The sequence below is a fragment of the Eretmochelys imbricata genome, chromosome 2 (genome assembly GCF_965152235.1).
Source record: "Eretmochelys imbricata isolate rEreImb1 chromosome 2, rEreImb1.hap1, whole genome shotgun sequence".
Taxonomy (NCBI): Eukaryota; Metazoa; Chordata; order Testudines; family Cheloniidae; genus Eretmochelys; species Eretmochelys imbricata.
The window spans coordinates 217,596,755-217,617,091 of NC_135573.1; the positions used below are offsets into that span (position 1 = coordinate 217,596,755).

General features: G+C 38.1%; 1 protein-coding gene across 2 annotated transcripts in view; it reads right to left on the reverse strand.

Moving 5' to 3' along the window:
• PHF14 (PHD finger protein 14) overlaps positions 1-20,337 on the reverse strand; it is a 295,920-nt gene that overhangs the window by 215,471 nt on the left and 60,112 nt on the right. For both annotated transcript variants that reach the window (XM_077808040.1, XM_077808041.1), the window contains exons 5-7: positions 17,845-18,004; positions 3,953-4,064; positions 2,137-2,274 (exon numbers count right to left, since the gene is read on the reverse strand). In XM_077808040.1, coding sequence (XP_077664166.1) covers positions 2,137-2,274; positions 3,953-4,064; positions 17,845-18,004 — 410 coding nt within the window. The remainder of the gene's footprint in view (positions 1-2,136; positions 2,275-3,952; positions 4,065-17,844; positions 18,005-20,337) is intronic.

Below are 20,337 nucleotides of genomic sequence, written 5' to 3' on the forward strand. Positions count from 1 at the left end.
AACCTGCCCTCTTTGTCTCCTTCTGTAATTATGAAGTGCTCCTGGTTGCTGTTTGGACAGTTCCAAGAAACACTCACCTCTCTTTTGCCCCAGGAGCTCACTAGAATATTTGATCATTCCAGAAGAGACAGGCAGGGAGTCCTTACATATATGTTAAATATAGAATGTATGGTCTCTCCATATTGTTTCTCTGGGAAGCAATCACATTCTGCTCAATATTCCTCCAACAGATCAAAGTTTCCAAGGAAGGGGACATTTTGGGAAAAAGCCACACACCTTATTCTGCATTAAGTGAAAGAGTTCATTATTATGTCTTGTTTTCCAAATACATTCTTCAAAGAGCATGGTTTTCCTTTTGACTTCTTCAAAGTGGTATTCGTATGGCCTAAGCACCAGCAGTATTTTGTATGATCTCTCACATACATAATTTTCTTCTATTTTTCATTCTTCACTTACTACATTTTCACATTCTTATGACTGAACTACTTTATCAATTCATTTACCTCATGTATACAGTCTGCAAGCTGAATAAGACTGCCTCAGCCAAAGGTGGATTAATACATCTCAGTTTTCATTCTCTTTTTAATTTCCAGCAAATTTTCTATATGAATAATTGTCAGTACAATTTACTAACCAGGCACTAAAATCCACTCAGTATCTCATGACAACGAACAAATTAAATATTTTACTTGCCTGTCCAAAAAAAGCCCACCAACCTACTCACCAGAGGCAAGTAAAATTTTGCAAGTTTCATTCAAAAATATATGCTGTATATTTAGATTTCAGGGTAGGGGAATATACGTGAAACAGAGCTTACCTCCATAGGAATTTAAATTAACAATTCTCAGTTATGTGATTCCAAGGCCTTGATTACAAAATACTTTGTTTGCAGTTGTTTAAAGATATGCAGTGTTTTTAGGTGAAAAGCACTGCAAACACATACAATGATGGAAATTCACAACATGAGCTCCTTAAAGAATCAACATTAAACCTCATCTAGTAGACCCATCACTGTTTAACTGAAGGCACCATGTTTATCTTCCCAGCACTTCATCTTGTAGGTGAAATTTACTTTTTGTGCACAGTTCTGACAGAGAATTACTAATGGTCTAAGTGGCCAGTTCCTTAAGAAATAAGAAAGACAATGATTCCAATGTAGCTAATGAATGACAACAAAGCCTGCATGTCAGTGTGTGCGATTATGTGCACATCCCTCTCACTCACCTATACACAATTTACTTTCTGTCACATTTACTATATGTAAAGATGAATACGACTGGCTAAACTTGAACTTTGTAATTAGGGCAGAACACTAGACACTTACAAGGTATTTCCATTGAATAAATCAGCCCTTATGCAAAATCTTGTCATTTGGATTGCTTTATTCATATTATCAAGAAGAAAACTTCAAAGAAAACTTCAAAAATTCATGAGTGAATATGTAAGGAATATGGAATTTAAAAGTAAGTATTTTAACTGGATGCAATTATTGGTAATTTACAAAAACTCAGAATGAAAATCAAGAAATATCATATTAATACAATGAAAGTTACTTATTTAGGTTACATCTTTTTTCAGGATTATCATTAAATTGTATCCAAAACATTTGAAGAGAAAAAGGGCCCCATTTGTGCCATTTGAACAGCACAAAGGGGATGTAATCTGGCTACAGCTGGAAACTGAGCAAAGCGGAGGGAGATTCTAAACTGGAAAGAAGCTGACAAAGCAAACTCCTGCACCAATGCGCCCAACTCTTAGTTAGGGCCATTTCAGGAGAAAGAAGTGGTAAGATGGGGAGTGGGATAAGAGGAGCTCCTCTAACACAGTCATTAGATAGTGTATGATTCCTTAGAGACAATAACTAGCTATCATAAATCAGAGCAGGCCTTAGGCTGTCCTAATTTAAATTAGGGCTAGGCCAGCTTGAAACAGCTTCTTGTGAAGCGCATATCTTGGCACAGGAAAAAAAAGAAAAAATCTAGCCCACTTCCAAAAATATACTTATGACCTCACAGCAGCATCTTATCAAAAACTCTCCTCAGGAATGTTATCCAGAAACACAGTAAGCTTCCCACATGCTTTTGTTAGGACGTTTCCATTTTATGTTTTTCTAAGGAAGTTGCATCACACACATACCTCTTCAGCTGCTGCTTCTGACAGCAGGCCTTCTTTCTGAGCACAGGTCACATGGAAATAAGCTCTACACATGCCAGCATCACAACTAATGCAAACACCAGTTCTGGCAAAACGAGGGTCTTCACAAAAACTGCATTCCTAACACAGAAAAATGGTAAAATTAACTACAGAGTAAACACGATAATAAGGATTCCACATTCCATTTTTAATTTGCTTTGGCATAAATGAAAGATAATTTAGATGTCTTCTATACAGACACACAAAGTCTGTTAAATGTTACTAATGGATGGATTTAATCTCATGAGGTATAGCAATACAGTTAAGGCTAGCTACCTATACTGGGATTCTCCAAACTTCTTTTTTTAATCCTATATTCCCTTTCAACAGGTAAAGTACAAGACTTGAAATAATAATACTGACTCTTCTTGTTTTCTTGCACTGGAAGGTTTCAACTTAGACTCTGCACATACTTTGTTTTATGTGATTAAACATGCTTTGTTAAAATTAAGAAGAAATTAAATATAATAGACTTAAACAAATGATCATCTGGCTAATTTGTAAGCAATAGTCATAATAGTAATAAAATCAGTGCAGTAATCCTTATTTAGGAAGAATCCAATTGTATTAGCAACTTTATAAATTATACAGATAAAATCAGAATCACCTCACCCACAAATGCAATATATTCCAGGTTGGAGAGACGCTGTGAAAACGTAGCAACACACAATGCTATACAACTGTTTAGTCATGAAATGAAGAAGAATACTGCATTAAACTGTATAAAACTGAAGCTCCAGAGGGAATTCAGATAGGCAGAATATAAAATAATTATCCATATTTTCATTAGAAACTGAGACTCAGTCTTTCTTGTGATAGGGTTAGTGTTTTATTTTGCCAACATATTGCACTGCCTTGGGTCACTGACTCTGCCCACCTGTGAAGAGCATTACTTATCCTATAATCCCTTTTAAAGTTTGAGATGTGCCCAAATTACTACTTCTGCTCCTATTAATCAGTTAAGTCATCAGAAAAACCTAGCTATTGTGTAGAAAAGCTGCTGTACAGAGGTTGCCCACTTGGACACTTCTATAACAGTGCTGAATGTTTTGGAAGACTCAAACTAGGCATGCTGGAGAGCCACTTGCAATACACACAGGCTACTCTTCAGTCATCCTGGCATAAAAGTCTTTTTTGTTGGTGGTGGTGGTGAATTTAGTATTCATGAAAGGTCCCACATTGATAGCCTTGGGAACTCAAATTTTACATGCACCAAATGGGTACAACAAGAGAAGCAACAGCAAAATCTTCCCCACATGGCCTGACACCTAGAGAAACATTTGGACATAAGAAAACCAAGGAACCATCTACCAGAAATCCTTTGGTCTCTATTGAGTGTCATTTTGTGCCAATTGTAACGGTAATTTGAGTGCTATGCACAAACATCCTCTTATGAACTGGACTAAAAACAATTACACTTCACATAAAAGTCCATTTGGGGAAGGCGGAGTATATTTTTCACTCAGACTCCCATACATTCCTCAACTCCCTACATTTATACTTTGGCAGACTGCCATTAACACACATAACAAGGAGGTAATGAGTGTCTCCAGAAACAAGGAGAGATGGGGAAGAGAATGAGAAACAAAAGAAAAGACAAAAGAGAATGCATACTTCTGTTTTTATTGCATTTCCAGCCCTGAATCTTGTTGCATTTGTTGCAAAAACAGAATTACAAAAAGCTAATAAGATATTCTATGCCATATATGTAGAGCAAATAAAACTATACCTATGTAAACTATACCTCTTCTAGTCTTACCTTGGCACCATACTTAGAATAGTTCATTTCAGTAAGCGTTACTGGCCGCAGCTTGTCAATATCTCCAAATGCCACTCCTGGAACATAGAGGGCACAAACAATGTGGACCCACCTACAACAGCAGAAAAATTAAGCCATTATCATCAAGAACAACAACATTTTGCTCTTGTATTGCACTCTTCGTCTGCAGATCTCAAAGTACGTTACAATGGATTGAAAGTATCATTCACATTTATAGATAAGGAAAATAAGATATAGAAAGCCAAGGGTGTCAGAAACAGGAACACAAGCCTATTGACTCACAGTTGAATGGACCATCCACAAGCCTCTGGTGCCTCTCTCCTATCACTTAGATTTTTTTTAATTTAACTTTTTCCAGTCCAAGAGCTGTCAGCAGCTTTCTTTATATGGCTAATCTGTCAAATCTTAAGGTTTCAGAGTAGCAGCCATGTTAGTCTGTATTCGCAAAAAGAAAAGGAGTACTTGTGGCACCTTAGAGACTAACCAATTTATTTGAGCATACGCTTTCGTGAGCTACAGCTCACTTCATCGGATGCATAAAGTGGAAAGTACAGTGAGGAGATTTTATATATACACACAGACCATGAAAAAAATATACATTGTAAGGAGAGTGATCACTTACGATGAGCTATCACTCTCCTGCTGGTAATAGCTCATCTTAAGTGATCAGTCTCCTTACAATGTAAATTTTTTCATGGTCTGTGTGTATATATAAAATCTCCTCACTGTACTTTCCACTTTATGCATCCGATGAAGTGAGCTATAGCTCACGAAAGCTTATGCTCAAATAAATTGGTTAGTCTCTAAGGTGCCACAAGTACTCCTTTTCTTTTTGTCAAATACAAGTTCAGTAAAAACCACAAGCATTACCTCTCTCTACCCCTAATACGGTTTGGCTCAAACATTGCATAATTTGTATGCTGACTCTCTTGTGGGGAATGAAGGGAAGCTGCTCCCAAAAACAGACAGAGACAAAAAGTCACTTTGCCAACCACTTTGTCAGAGGCGGTTTCTCTTCTTTTTCTTGATTTGTTTACATACTCTGAATGATCTGCCATATGATAATGCAAACAGACACAGAACAGAACTCACTAGACCTCCTAATTCCTGCAAGGGAGTTAAAAAGGCAGGAGCAGTACTAAGCCTAAAATTATTTGAATGTTAAGAAAGAACCACCACTTCATCAATGAGATTTTTTTTTAAAAGCCAGGGTTTGTTTTTTTTTAATGAAACATCAAATCACAGAGTGTGTTACTTTTCAAGAGCCAGCTACTATCATAGCTGATATATTCCATTTTGCAGTATCAAATATTAAAGTATAACACTGGTCTTATAAACAGCTCAAACGGGAATTAATTCAGGGAAGTCTAATGGTCTGCATTGCACAGGTCAGACTAGATGATCACAAGAGTCCTTTCTGGCTTTATAATCAATGAAAGACTAGATGATAAAATGGGAAAATCAAGATTCTGAGAACATTAGATCAATAATATGTGAACATGGCAGATCATCCTGAGTTTACTTGGTGTGTCAGACTCTTTCCCAACAATGTACACAGATGGCATGATGATTTCTCCCAATTTGAGACCACCTGATAATCTATTGGATTTAATTAAGAATGAAATAAATGTATTTGTTGACAAAGACTAGGAATGTTAATATACCTTCCCTTCGAATATCCCTCCGTACACAGTTTTGGAATTTGGACCTTTACAAAGGGAACAACCAGTGTTCCTGGCTATATGTCCAGTGCTCTAGTAATTCTAAAAAAAAAAATCTCCTGTATGATAAACTTTTAAGCATCACTAAAAAAAAGTATTGGTGTCTCTTGTCAAAAAGCTCTGTGGATAGTTATGCAAAACTAGGAGTCATCAAGATACAAGACTTCACAATAAATTAAAACATACTTGACAGATAAGCTTGAAAACAAAATAGAGAGAAAAAAAAGAAATTTGGATATATATTTAAAGAAATAATCTGATCACATTGTGCCAATGACTACCTTTGAAATATTTAAATAATGCAGTTAAAACTTTAGTTATGTGAATAATAGTAATTGTGGCAGCAATTGCTAGAATTAAGTCTGTACGTGCATTTCCATCTAAACTCATGTTTTAATCCACTTAAAGCTTTCTGAAATCTTCACCATTTGAGTTGAAATTATGTAGGTTTGGTCTATGTTGAAAGGAGAATTTCTTCATAACTGTGGCCAAAAAAAAGCTCAGTGACTTTGAAGCACAAAGACAGTGGAGAGGAAACAATTCCCTTTCCAAAAATCCTTGTAACCTTTATCTGAACAGCTCTAGAATTGAAACAGCTGGTTGTAATAAGCTGAAATATCACATGGAAGCAGTCACAGTGGACCATCAGTACTTTTAAGCATTCAGTGAATGCTTGTTTTTTTACTTGACCAGTCAAGGTGCCTTCAGGTCCTTGATTCCTGTGGCAGTAGGTACAGAGAGCTAATGTATGAGATGTCTCAAGAAGAAAGCATGGAGTCTTGGTGCCACAGAGTTCACATATTATCTCTTGGATGAGAGGGTATGGACAGAGATATAGGTTCATGCTATCTATGTTAGATCCCCAATCACTGAGGCATCTGAGAGCCCCAAAAATTATAACTTAACAACAAGGAATCCAGTGGCACCTTAAAGATTAAAAGACTTATTTGGGCATAAGCTTTTCTCACAAAACCCTTGTAACATTGGGATGTACTACTATCTCCACTGTACAGATGAAGAAAAGGAGTACTTGTGGCACCTTAGAGACTAACCAATTTATTTGAGCATGAGCTTTCGTGAGCTACAGTAGCTCACGAAAGCTCATGCTCAAATAAATTGGTTAGTCTCTAAGGTGCCACAAGTACTCCTTTTCTTTTTGCGAATACAGACTAACACGGCTGTTACTCTGAAAACTGTACAGATGGGAAACTCCTCCTCTCATATGTATACATCAGAGTTCAATGTCCAGGTTCCCTAACCAGAAAATAGTCTCTGTATCAAGGGAGGCAAGGCATTGTAAACCCCCCTCCAGATGTTGAGAAGTGAACTTCACCACCACGTGAGTTATTGTCTGTAATGCTGCCCCATGGTCACTGTAAGGAGAGGAAATCAGGCCAAGCTAACATATAGTTGCAGCAACTCTGGACAAGCTGGAGAATAGTCTGTTGAACCAGGTCCAGGATCTACAATCAAGTGAAGAAGGAGGTAGGCAGAAGCAGCGAAGGTCTCCTGAGTTTAATTAGTGTGTCAGACTCTCTTTCCCACCAATGCTTCCACTCTATAAGAACACAGTTTTCAGCTCCCTAGCAGTGCGGATCATCCATACATGGTAAAGGGCACGCAAGTGCTCTCATCCAGGAGTGTGAGCTACCGTAGCAAAAGGGTGATGAAAGATCAGCCACAATGTTACACTCCAGTGCCCAAGAGAGGGATTTCTCCCCTGAATACAAGTGACCTTGGTACGGCATGGTGTTTCTCGTTTGAAAATGGAGCATCAGTTAACTGGAAATGTAATAAGTCAGTTTTATCTGTCACAGCTCTCCAGGCAGAGCTAACAGTAATAGTATCTAATCAAAAGTCTGGCAGAACGATGTGTGATACCACATGCAAAGTAAAGGTTAATTCATAATTCAAGCAGCCACTAATAGTATGAGTGGCCACTTGCATTTAGATGGGGAATTGAAACATGAAGAGACTGTGTTAACAAAGGAAGTTTGTGGTACAGGAAGGACTTGAACATAGGTTTCCCAAGTCCCATAGGCCAGTGTCCTCATCACTGGACCGTCCTTCCTTGTCACATTAATAAGTGTTGATTAGTGCAAGGTTACTTAATAAAAGTTAACAAACATCCATGGATGAGGTTTGCAGCATTCCATGCATCACTGAAGGCTCACTGGATGATAATGTTTCTGGTGCAGTTGATTCCTAGTAGTCAGCGCATCCTTCCATGCAGAAGGACTGGATAGACTGATGAGGAGGTGATATGGCAGTGTTGCTTACAACTAAAGTGTGTGGGGAGAGAGGGTCTCTCATTCCAAAACTAGATCTGGAATTGTTCATTTGATTTAAGAATGCCCAAACTCATGTTCCTTCTGTCTGGTTAAGGGTAATACAGGAAGTACTCAGACCTTTGCTTGTGGAGACAGTCAACAACTCCTTTAACGAGAGCAGAATTTAAAAAAAAAAAAAAAAAGGAAATATTTGTGTTGCCTTTGCCTAAAAAAATTAGCACTTGATGCCAGCAAACTGGCCAAATATAGAGAAGTGGGTAATCTTCCATTTTTGATTAAGATAACAGAGAAAGTGGAAGTTAAACAACTTTCCCAGAGCCTAAATGGCTGAGAATTCCTTGAGACATATCAGTCAGGCTTCAGAACTGGCTGTAACATGATATAGATCTTCTGACAATGGACAAATACCAGGTTCCATACTGATGCTGTCCTAGATACCACTAACCACAAGATTCTTCAATTCTCTTCAGTAGAAGGGAGTTGCCTTACTGTGGCCTCATTCTTTTCTCTCAGAAATTCCAAAGGGTAATTTGGGGGGGGTATCAATTTTCTGTCCTGAAGGCTCTCTTACACAGGGTTCCCTATTATCACTCTTCCTATTTCATGTGCATGTGATGCCACTGCCCCAGACATGCAGGAAGAAAGACAAGATGCAGTGATGTGGTTTAATTAAGCTGCAACTTTATTAATTTATCTCAGTGATTCTCAACCTTTCCAGACTATTATACCCCTTTCAGGCGTCAGATTTGTCTTGCGTACCTCCAAATTTCACCTCTCTTAAAAACTACTTGCTTACAAAATCAGACATAAAAATACAAAAGTGTCACAGCACTACTGAAAAATTGCTTACTTTCTCATTTTGTCTGTATGAAATTTTAGTTTGTACCGACTTCGCTACTGTTTTTATGTAGCCTGTTGTAAAACTAGGTAAATACCCTGATTTATTTCATTCTGGGAATTATTTGGCAATAACTAATAAAGCTCATTTCAGCATTCCATCTTCACTCATTTCCACCTGTTTAGTCAAGGCTCGCATAAGCCCCTCACTACCCCCTAACATGGGGGCCCCTCCATCCTTGCTTTTTATGAGGTTTAAGAGGGAAAAGGGGCTGTTTCCTAGCTATATCAGACATTAGGAGCCCCACTTCCATTCTCCAGCTTCTTTAGGAAACACCTTCCTCTAAGTCCACATCCAACTCCAATTTATTACTGAATACCTGCCACCAGGTGTACCTGCTGATCCAGGCATACGAGGGCTCTATCCAACAGGACAAGCATATTCTCTCTCTCCCTTGTGTTCAGGGAGCGAATGGTTTACCTGACCCCACTGGGCAGCTGTCAGCTCAGGTGATGCCTACCCATTCTCTTCCCAAAAGAGGCAGGAACCCTTAATGGACCTCTGACCACTTTCCTTCTGGTTGACCAGACAAAAACCTCCTTCGAGGTTGTGGGGATTGCATTTGAAATGTTACTGAAGAAACTTGGAATGAAGTGCTTTCAATATGCTTATGACACAGATCTCTCTCTCCATTATGTCTGACACCTAAGGTATGGTTGAGTGTTTCTCTGTGTCTGGTAATGACTCAGGCGTGGATGAAGCAACCAGATGATATGGTCTGATATGGTCCACTAAAGACTGATAAATTCACAATTTGGGGATCGTTTTGCAACTCCCAGCTATTGTTAGTCAATTATAGAGCTGAGAGGGACAGGACAGTTTTTCGCCCCATCTGCATCACTGTCAACTTCCAGACTTCAGAGTAGCAGCCATGTTAGTCTGTATTCGCAAAAAGAAAAGGAGTACTAAATTTGTTAGTCTCTAAGGTGTCACAAGTACTCCTTTTCAACTTCCAGACTGTTCTCTAAGATGTAAACCCTCAGTACCATCATTCATGCCTTTGGCATTTCAAGATGAGACTACTACAATGTGCTCTACATGAGGTACTCCTTAAGTCTCCACAGAAACTGAGGCTGGTACAGAAGACAACAGTCCACCTTTTAAGCCAAGTATCCTAACACAAGCACACCACCAGATACCCAAAATCTGGACTGGCTACTTTTTGGTTTCTTGCTGTTTCAGGTATTGGTTCTGAAGTCCTAAATGAAATGGGATACAGACATCGTTGAAAAGTGGACATTCTTGAGGTATAGCTGTCTATTGCATTTTGACCCTTAATACTATTAGACCATCACAGTGACTTCTGCCCAGCAGTTAACATTACACACTACAAAGCATGTCAGTAGGTCGCACACTTCTTTGCTTCTGTAGGTCAAGCTGTTTCCACACACCAGGGGCTCCCTGAATCCCTCCATTTCCACCACCCCCAACAAATTCCTTATGTGCCATGCTCCTATCACCATCAATTTCTCTGCAACACTTCCTCCATCTCTTATGCCAGGGGCTGTGTATGTTCCCTATTCCCCCACTGTCAGAATATTTGTGCTTGTCCATTCCCTCCTCTTCCACAACACCTGTAGCTCTGTGTGCTCCCTTATTTGTTCCTTCCCTCTATACCCCACCATGTCAAGGACTCTGTGCTTCCCCCATTTCTTGTGCCACATGACAAGATCCCCTACATTCTCTCCCCTGCCATGCACCCGCACGTAACAGTCTCCCATGCAAGGGCTGTGCCCTCCATTTCACCTTCCCACTTCCCAGATATCAGGGCCTGTGTGTTTCCCCTCGTCCTATATAATTTTTTTTTCCCCTTTCATTCAGGCTGTCAACATTTTTTACTCAACTGAGACATAGATGAAGTTGAGATGGGGGTTATTATTATGAAGAAAGATGTTAAAGATGTTAAACTGCCATCAACTGTTTTTTGATCTATAGATAAGTTAGATCGGATTGAAACCAATGGGTCTGCTAACCAGATGTCAGGGACTCTGTGTACCCCTCATTCCTCCTTTCCAGTTTTCTTACTTTCACCAAATTCAATAGATTCTGTCCATTGAGACTGAGAGCATTCCATGACATTTTGGAATTGATCAGATGTGGCATTCAAACGTTATCACATTACATCCAAATAAAGAAATGCCATCAATTTGAGCGTATGGCCTCGCAAACTCAGCCAAAATATAAATAAGTCTCTTTATTATAATTCAAGCTCAATGAAAATGTCAACATGAAGTGTAAGAAGTAACAAACAGTATGTTCATCATTCTCCATTGCTCATCCTATGGTTACATTGATATCAAAGAGAAAAGTCACTAAAAGGTACAACAATGGAAAACAATACCTACAAGTCACTACATTTGGTTAAACCCATAAGGATTTACCAAGCAGAGATAATAGAAACTACAACTGTAATCAAATATAAATGTTTTACTGGACAGTAGCTCAGTCACTGAAGTATTTAAATATTTGTATAAAATGGAGTTCCTGTTCAAAGTACAGTAATGCATCACCATTGTTAATATCCAAAAACGAGAAATTCACTCTCCTTAATTTTAACTGAGAAATTCACTTTAAAAGATAAGGATTTTGTCGTAAATTGTAAAGATGATTCATCCAATTACCTGCACAGAAATGTGTTTTCTGGGGCTACAAATGTGGTTTTTTCAATGTTTATTAGGATTCTGTGCCTGTACGTGCAGGAGTTAGTGAATATGATTTGTTCATATAAACTACAATTATGGTCCAATGCAAATGAAAACTTGTCCAAGATAAAGTTTAATTTAGTCTTTTTTTGTTATTTTAGAAAGAAAGAGAGCTAAACCGTCAGTTTGTAATCTATTCCATAGCAAGAGACAAGCATATTGTCAGGCTGTTTCTGTAGCAGCTAGGATTGGAGTTGTGACTCAGGGCCTCAAAAACTTCCTCTCCGTCCAGTCTTTCCCACTGTTCCAGAGACGCAGTAAGCTATTACACATATGTACATATCACAATGTATGCACCCTGATGCACCAAGACACTGGAGGTCAGGGGGTATGTGGAATCAAAACTCTGCCCACTCGGAGCAGGATCTGTGAACAAAGGAAGGAGCAGCAGGGTGCACTCATTTAGTGGGCAGCTGATCCCCCCTCTATTCTCTTTCACCAGTACACAGGGCCAGCCATGATCAGGCACAAAGTGTTCTCATTTCTATACAGTATACTTTTCTTAAAGAAATTATATTATTTAATCTATGTATGTCAAACAATTCAAAATGTTTGCATTAATGGGTGTCAAAAATCTTTTTGTGTACGTCAAGTTTCAGAGCCATGTAACACCTTTTTTCAATAGAATGCCATCTGATGTTACTGTTTTATTGTTACTAAAACCATTCTGAATTCTATAGGTTTTCCTTTTTTGCACCATACCACTGGTTTAAGGTGCGTTAGACTGAGAACATTTTTATAGGGGGAAGTGGAGAAATAGTTACACATCTTCAAAATTATCTACTATTTTTTAAAAAGCCAACGTTTTAGTTTAAGATTTTTGATAGTAAGTTTTAATACAACTTCCAAATGCACCCTGCAGAGTTCAATATAAAGATACACATCTTCAACAAGCAGCTGCTTCTCAATTTAATTTGCAGTTTTTTCATGCTCCACTGGTGTATTAAATGCTGCTGCACTCTGTAGGAGTTTATCTATGATAAACTCAACAGCTGGCTGCTTGCTTCATACTGACCTTCTCAAAATGTTTTAGCACATGTCACGCAAGTATTACAGTATTACAGATTTAAACTGCCATTTCAGTGTGATTGGCACACAAGTATCTCATTTCCACAACCACCTATATGCGAACTCCAACCTGAATCTTTATTAAAAAACATACAGAAGTCAGTCAAGTTCACAGCTGAGGCAGTTTCAGCTGCATTTAATACCAGTTCTAAATATTTTCCTGTTCATTTGTTTAGCTGCACATGTTTTAGAACCTTGTAATTAAGACAAATTGGGTAATCAAAGAAGAATAATCTTCCTTGTTACTTTACCATCCATTTTGCTTGGAGCAATGATGACAGATGTTGATTAGGGAAGAAGAAGAAAAAATCAACCCAAAACAAGGACAGGACAAATATCCTATTCTAGGATAATACTTTTTGGAGAAAAAAAGATTTTAAAAATCCATCATCCATGTTCACGAAACTGGGAAGCTAAGGCAAAAAAAAGATTCTTTAGAGAAAGTAGGCATTTCATTAAAGTAACTATTCACCTTTCACTTAGCAGAAAGAGAGAAATTATTCTGACGTGATTTGAAGAGAAATTGAACAGGTTTGGTTTCACCTACCCGTAATTTCACATCACAGCACTGATGCATGTCTAACATAGCTGGACATCCTCTAAAATGGTGGAAGTTGGTGGAAGAAGGAGGATTTTGTTATTTAATATTTATACTATGGTAGTGCCTAAAGCACTAGGTTGGGTTCCATTGTCCTAGACACTATAGAAACATAATAGTGGACAGTCCTTGCCCAAAAGAGCTTACAATCTAGAAAATTAAGATCGAGTCACGATACCATTCTTACTGAAGACTGAAACTTTCAGACAAAGATCTAGAGTAAGGGGATGAGGGACTTTTCGCACTGAATCTAATGGTTCTCTTGCACATCATCTGTGTTCTTCAGGAAGGAAAAAAAATTGACCAGCCTACAGGTTGAGAATCAATTTTTTAAACTCCATATGCGTCACAATGTCTCCATGTCCCTTCAGGCTTTCCCCCATTTGTTACTTGGACTAGGAATGCTACAGAGGTTACTATGCTTGCTTATTTCATGCTCTGGACCTATGCTCCATGGGTCCAAGATTGCCATAGCAGACATTTTCTGAAATCAAACAAAAGAAGTGAGCTGGGAGGGTCCCTTAAGTCAGCAGTCACTAATGGAGAAAAGAATCTTATCCAATTACGTTGCCACGCTGTGCACAGAACCAGTAAAATGAAGAAAAGTTCCCACATTAATCAAGTTCACTCTAGTATACAAAGTATTTAAGCACTGTTTGTGATTCAATGTTTTTATGAAGTATGTGAACATGTAATTAAAAACTGTCCATGCACATGTACAAGGGGGATGAATTAAGGTTGCACACACAACTTTAATGCTGGCATTACCTCGTTATTGAGAGCTTATCTTTGCAACCTTAATGTTCTTTTCAGCATAGGTTACACGTGCGCAATTTATTCTACTAATACTACTACTACTTTTTAAAATTCTATAACTGCTAATTGTGAGGAACTGAATTAGTCCAAATTGTGCAATGGTTTTAAAATGTGTTTGTTATCAAGACACACTTCGATTAAGGTCTCTGGAGGAGTTTGAGGCCCCAGTCTTGCTAACAACTTAAGCATGTACCCTAACTTTATGCATGTGAGTAAACCCATTGACGACAAGGCCTAAATCATTGGTCTATTTTTAAAAATGCCATGGTGGGCAACATTAAAGACTATGATTTACAGTATCAAGCTGCTTCTCTTTGTAGGTAACATTCTACCTTCCTCCCCAAGACTAAACTCATATTGTGCAGAATCCTCCATGATATCAAAGGTAAAGGGGAGATATGACCCTAAGAATGTTAAAACACTAGCACAATTTTACCTGCAAGAATTAAACCCATTAATGTTATTCTCAATAACAGTACATTTACAGGAGGTTGAAAACTCTTTTTGTTACATACTGCTGTTTCTAAGGGCCTCATCCTGAACGTGTTCACCTCCCAATGACTGCAGGGTCAGAGATCACTACTGTAGTAGCATAAGTAGAAAACTGAGAAACAAGTTGGGCAGGAAAGCTAAAAGTAAGACGAAACAAAGCCCCTGGCTGGGAGAGAGAGTAGAACATTAAGCAGACGGCAGGGAGAAAACATAGCTATGTTCTTAGAACACATTACATACAAAATATGTATACAATGTTTTATAGCACTTGAACTGGAGAATGAGAGCATACCTGTGACAGATAGGGAGAGTACTGAACTGTGTAATTAAAGCTTTTTTCAGATGAAGGGTCTTCCTTTGAGTCATAACACATAAGCAAATGATTATCAACAAAGGTAAAATGAAACTTATTGTATTTAACTTTGCAGTTTTTACTACTTCCTTATATTTTGTGCAAATATAACTGGATCACTTTTGCAATACCAAAATGTTTGGCTCTCAAAGGAATTGCTGGAGAAAGTTATTAAAACCAGCCTGAACTTAAGCAGATACCTGAAAGTGGAGAAACCAGGCACTTTGATATACTTTGCCCATGCCATTACTTACTAATAAAGACCCTATTTTGTTGTACAATACATAATTGATTATACTAGCTTTAAAATATACAAAATGAACATTCTCTTTGTGAATGCACACTGAAATTGTGAAAGATTTCACAGCCATATATGCTGCAAGAACTTGAAGGTTAGTGTGCTTATAGTACTTGAAATAGTAATACATATGTGACATTGTACCCCATGCTGCTTTATGGGAATATGACATAACTGAAATATGTTTTATGCTACATGTGCCATGTAACATATCTCTGTAAAGATTATAGTCTACTGAGTTCCTTACCAGCCAAGCCACATTTCTGGGAAAGCTCAGATGTGGATTGGCATCTCCAAGTTTATTGTTGGCTTAAGGGCTTCTTGGCTGGGCACTTACTGAGAATAGTCTTTTCGCAGGAAGCTGACCAACTGCTTCACTAAAACCTACTTAGAATCAGACAAGTATACCACCAATATTCGTAACTTCAAATACAAAAATGATATATGCATACAAATAGGAAGAATAGATTCAGTAGACCATAACCTTTACAGAGATATGTTACATGGCACATGTAGCATAAAACATATTCCAGCTATGTCATATTCCCATAAAGCATTATGGGGTACAACGTCACAAGATATTTACCTGGTTCTTTGACTCATTCATCATAATCACTAACAAGGTTCCTCAGGACTGTTACACCTATGCAAGTCCAAAAGACACAGTGGCTCAGCCTGAGTTAAAACACTATCTTTTGACATTAATGTCCTTGCCAACTATTTCTACTGTCTTCGTCTGCTAAGATTAATCACTGAAGTATTGATAGCAGGCCCATCATCTGAAAACCCTCCAATTCTTTGAATATCAGACAAGTTTCAGATGTGTGGAAGCATATGTGCATATGGTGTGGCAACAGCAGTGACCTTGATGTGACTTTGGTCAAAGATATCCTGCTGGTCAGAGGTCAGGCAACACTGCTAATTCTGCCAGGATTTTTTAAAGGATGTATTACCATCAACATCCAGTGTTCTTGACTTATTTTTTGGATCTGGTAGGGAAAGAAGAAATCACATTAGAGTGGTTCTGTTCTTTCTTGTCATCGATCCCAGAGAGTACTGATGAGAGAGTGCTATGCCTGTCTGAGTGCGCTCAGCTGGACGACCCCACATGAGCTTAATATTGTTACCCCACTTGATCAACATAGAAAGCTATTAGGGGAAACAGAGAGGTAATAAGAGGTACAGAGACCTTGACTGAGACATTTACTTGCTATCCCATTATCTGGCAGAGATCATCACCAGCATGAAAGCTAACAGGCTTAAACAGAGTCTAGACAAGACTGAGATAATGCTCACTGACAGGAAGCAGCACACAGAGGAAAATGATGAAGTCTATGAGCAATCCCATAAATTACTGCATTTGCTTGCCATTTGTCAAAGTGGCCTGCAATCTCAGTTGTCAGAAATGTCTTTTTCCATCTTGGGGTAGCCAAAAGTCTGTTTTTTTATTGCTGGTGCAGACTTCACTATGTTCCTACATGCCTTTGATACTCTAGAATAGTGCTTCAATGCACCCTATCCATGTCCAACCACAGGTGGAACACAAACTCCAGCGAGTGAAGAATGGAGCTTTCTGCCATCTGATAAAGGCGACTAGCAGGGGCACATATATTATAAGGGTGCTCCACACTACACAATGGGTATTAGAAAATTTCTGGGTAAAATGCAAGGTGTTGGTTAACATCTACAAAACCCTAACTGGCCAAGGCCTAACTACGTCAAGACCTCTCTAAGTAATCACACAAGCTGTGTTTGCTCAAAACACTTCAGATAAATTATGACAGGGGTGAGGTTCAAAGAAGCCAGCTTGTTGGCAGCATAGGCCCACACCTTCAGAATTCATTGCCACCAGAAGTTAGACTAAACCCAAGTCTGACTATATTCATGAAACTATGTTATACATGCCTTTGTTTAAGGGTTTTCCATAATTGCTGGTTCTCTTCTCTTGTCATTTAATCTACTGATGAGGTCTTACTCACATCTCTTTTAAGTCCTGAAGTGGGGTGGGGGTGGTTCCACTCGGTATTTAGCTTCCTACCCATGGGTAATGTTTTTGCCTTAATCTAAGCTCTGTTCCAGATATTTTGGTGGTGAATGCAGTATAAATGCTTGAAATACATAAAATAAGTAAATAACTTTCTACACCTCTCATTTCCTTGACCCTTTAAAATATTTTTTTCCTAAACTGAGCAAGCACATTCATGGCCATGAAGGGAAGATTTCTCAATATTGATTAATGTATGTAACAATGTATGCTGACTGCATATATCAGTGAACATCAAGATTCATTGCCTCCTGAACTATATATTGACCTCTGCTTCACCTCAGTCTATTTTTAGTTTACAGGGCAATAAATTTTGATGTTCAAATCAACTAGTCAATATCTGTTTCCTATTACATGGGGCATAAAGGATATTAAAAGTCTACAGAAATTAAATGCTGGACTAGAAAATACAAGCATTTTTCTAAATCAAAATGGGAAAAAAAGATCAGCTCCAATGCAATTTTGTTTATGCTATTGTCCCCTAATTAAACTCACAGGAATAGGTCCAGGATCATGTAATAACATATTTAACTTTTACTTTTAAGACTATGTGGTAATATCAAGTTTGAATAATCGCTTCTGCAACCTGACCTGCCAGCATCTGTCTCTTTGAAGATTCCATCTTGATTGGGACATAGTTCACAGCTAGGAGATACCCCACATTTGCATGCATCACAAAACCAAGGTTCAGTGGAGTTTTCTGAAGCTGAGCTCATAATAGAATCACTCTCTCCGTCAACACCATAGCAACCTACAGACAGAGAAAATAAAGAGCAATTGAATACAAAAGGAGGTACGATTATTTCAAAACAGACTTCAAGGGACAGATTTTCAACTCAGTCCTAAACAGGGTTTATGCAGGCACAAATAACTGCAGGCACAACTTTGCACCCACACGAAAGCGAGTATCTGAAAAATCTAGTCCTTGAAGGTGACCTGCAGAGGATATTTTTTAAATTGGGCTTTTGATTTTTACTTCTCCAATATATAAAGAAGACCTGAAAAGTGTTTGTTTATATGTAAAAACATATTTTATCTGTATGATTTGTATGGTTTTTACCACAAAAATACCAAGACTGTCCAGTCTGGTCTGCCCTAATTTGGTAAGAAGATTTTAAGGGTAAACTTTAACATCGTAACTGCAGGGATAGGAGTGTTGAATCTTTAATAAAGGCTTCCATTATTCAAAATGCTAGTCAGTAAAAATTAAATTGGCATGAGAAGGGATTTCAAATATCAATTAAAAATCCTCTCACTTTTTTAACTCATTATGTCATGATTACATTAGTTCTCCAGTCAGTTTACAGTCTCCCTGACAGGAACTGACCTATTAATGTAAAAATAAAACAATTAAAAACTTTTCAGACCTTCTTTTTTGTACACCATAAATAAAAAAGAGCACAAGCTTATTTTTTCCCCTTTCCGGGTCACCTTTAAAATGAAAATGTAGAACATGAATAAATGCATCAAAGCAAAAACAAAATTCTAAATAAGTAAATGTAAGTTTATAAAGATGTCAAAATATTTACAAACAGTACTTATACAGACATTTCAAATTGGAGTTCAAGAGTATTTTTACTAGCATTATTGGGAGTTCCCCCTCCCATTAGCATCCAGGATACAAAAGAAAGCATGTTCTGTTGTCCAAAGAACATTCCAAAGGCCGGGGGCGAGGGGAAGAGATTGGAACAAACAAGTAAGATGGCCAAGTGGTGACTGCCCACACCTTAAAACAAGTTTTTTTTTTTAATTTGAAGTATTCTACACACAAGCACCCCACACCACTGCAAAACAGTCAGCTGTTAGTTGTAATGGGAGAGGTGGGAGACTTGAAAATGAAAGGAAAATAGCCTTATGAACCAACTCAGGAAAAGTGTTCAAGTATAGAGAGCAGTATGGAAGGAGTAGTGGACAAATGATATGTCAAGGTGGGCATAAGTGGCAGAGGAAGGAGAGAAAGAGTGGGGGAGAAGGTGAGGTAACATGAAAAGAAATATGAATGGATAAGTTATGAGAGCCAGTGGTATTCTCGGACTTTTCTAATATAATTTTCCACGAGACACTACAAAACTGAAAATTGGATGCAGAATTTGTTACTGCACACTAAAAATAGTAAACATCCTATTTGATAAATACACTGAGATCAGATACATAGAACACTGGCTTTTAATTTACCGCTCCAATTTAAAATTTAAAATAGATTATGCTCTTTATTAACACTTTATCAAAAATAGCCAGCAAAATTTGAGAGCTGCAAAATAGTATATTTTATCCATCAAACAGAAGTTTAAACAACACTGCAGCCATATAAATGGTCACCGATAACAGCAATGTGCTGTATAAATAAATCAAGGTTTTAAAAACAAACCTACAGTGCAACGGATCTGGCAATTTTCTGCAATATATTTGAGAAATCTTATTGTATTAAGTTTATGTATCATTGTGGGCCAGTGATTATATGTAACTCCCTGGGGGAGAGTGAATACTGCCCTCCAGGGATTAAGAACAGTTGGGGATTATTAGGCAAATTCACTCAGGATGTAAACACCACCAGTGAAGTACCAGCACTTGGAGAGGTTTGCACATACTGGTGGCAAACTGGATTCACCAGAGACCAACATACAAAAAAAGGACCTATGGATAAATAGCCTGAATTTAAACTGACTCAGGACCTTCTTTCCAATCCAGCAAACTGACAAAACCTTCTGTCCAAGGGGGAGTCCCAATCCTTACGGAAGGGTCTGAAGGACTGACTCCTGCCAAAGCTCCTTCTAGCGTCGGGGGGAGGGGAGTGACTTCTGTTAAGTTTTTTTTTTAAGCATATGTGTAGGTTTATTGTTTATATGTTTTCTCTATAATTGCTTTTACCTTAAGAATAAACGTGCTTGCTTAGAAAGACCTGTGTGGTAATTTATAGTGATGGTCAATTATGCAGTTTACAGAATCTGAAGAGAAAGCAAACCACAGGTCCTGGCCATTTAGGCTATCTGGCTTGCTGAGAACAACAGTGTAGGCAAGGAACTTTGTAGCCTGCAAAAAACCCTAGTCAGCAGGGAAAGAAATATAGGTCTCCGCCCAAGAAAG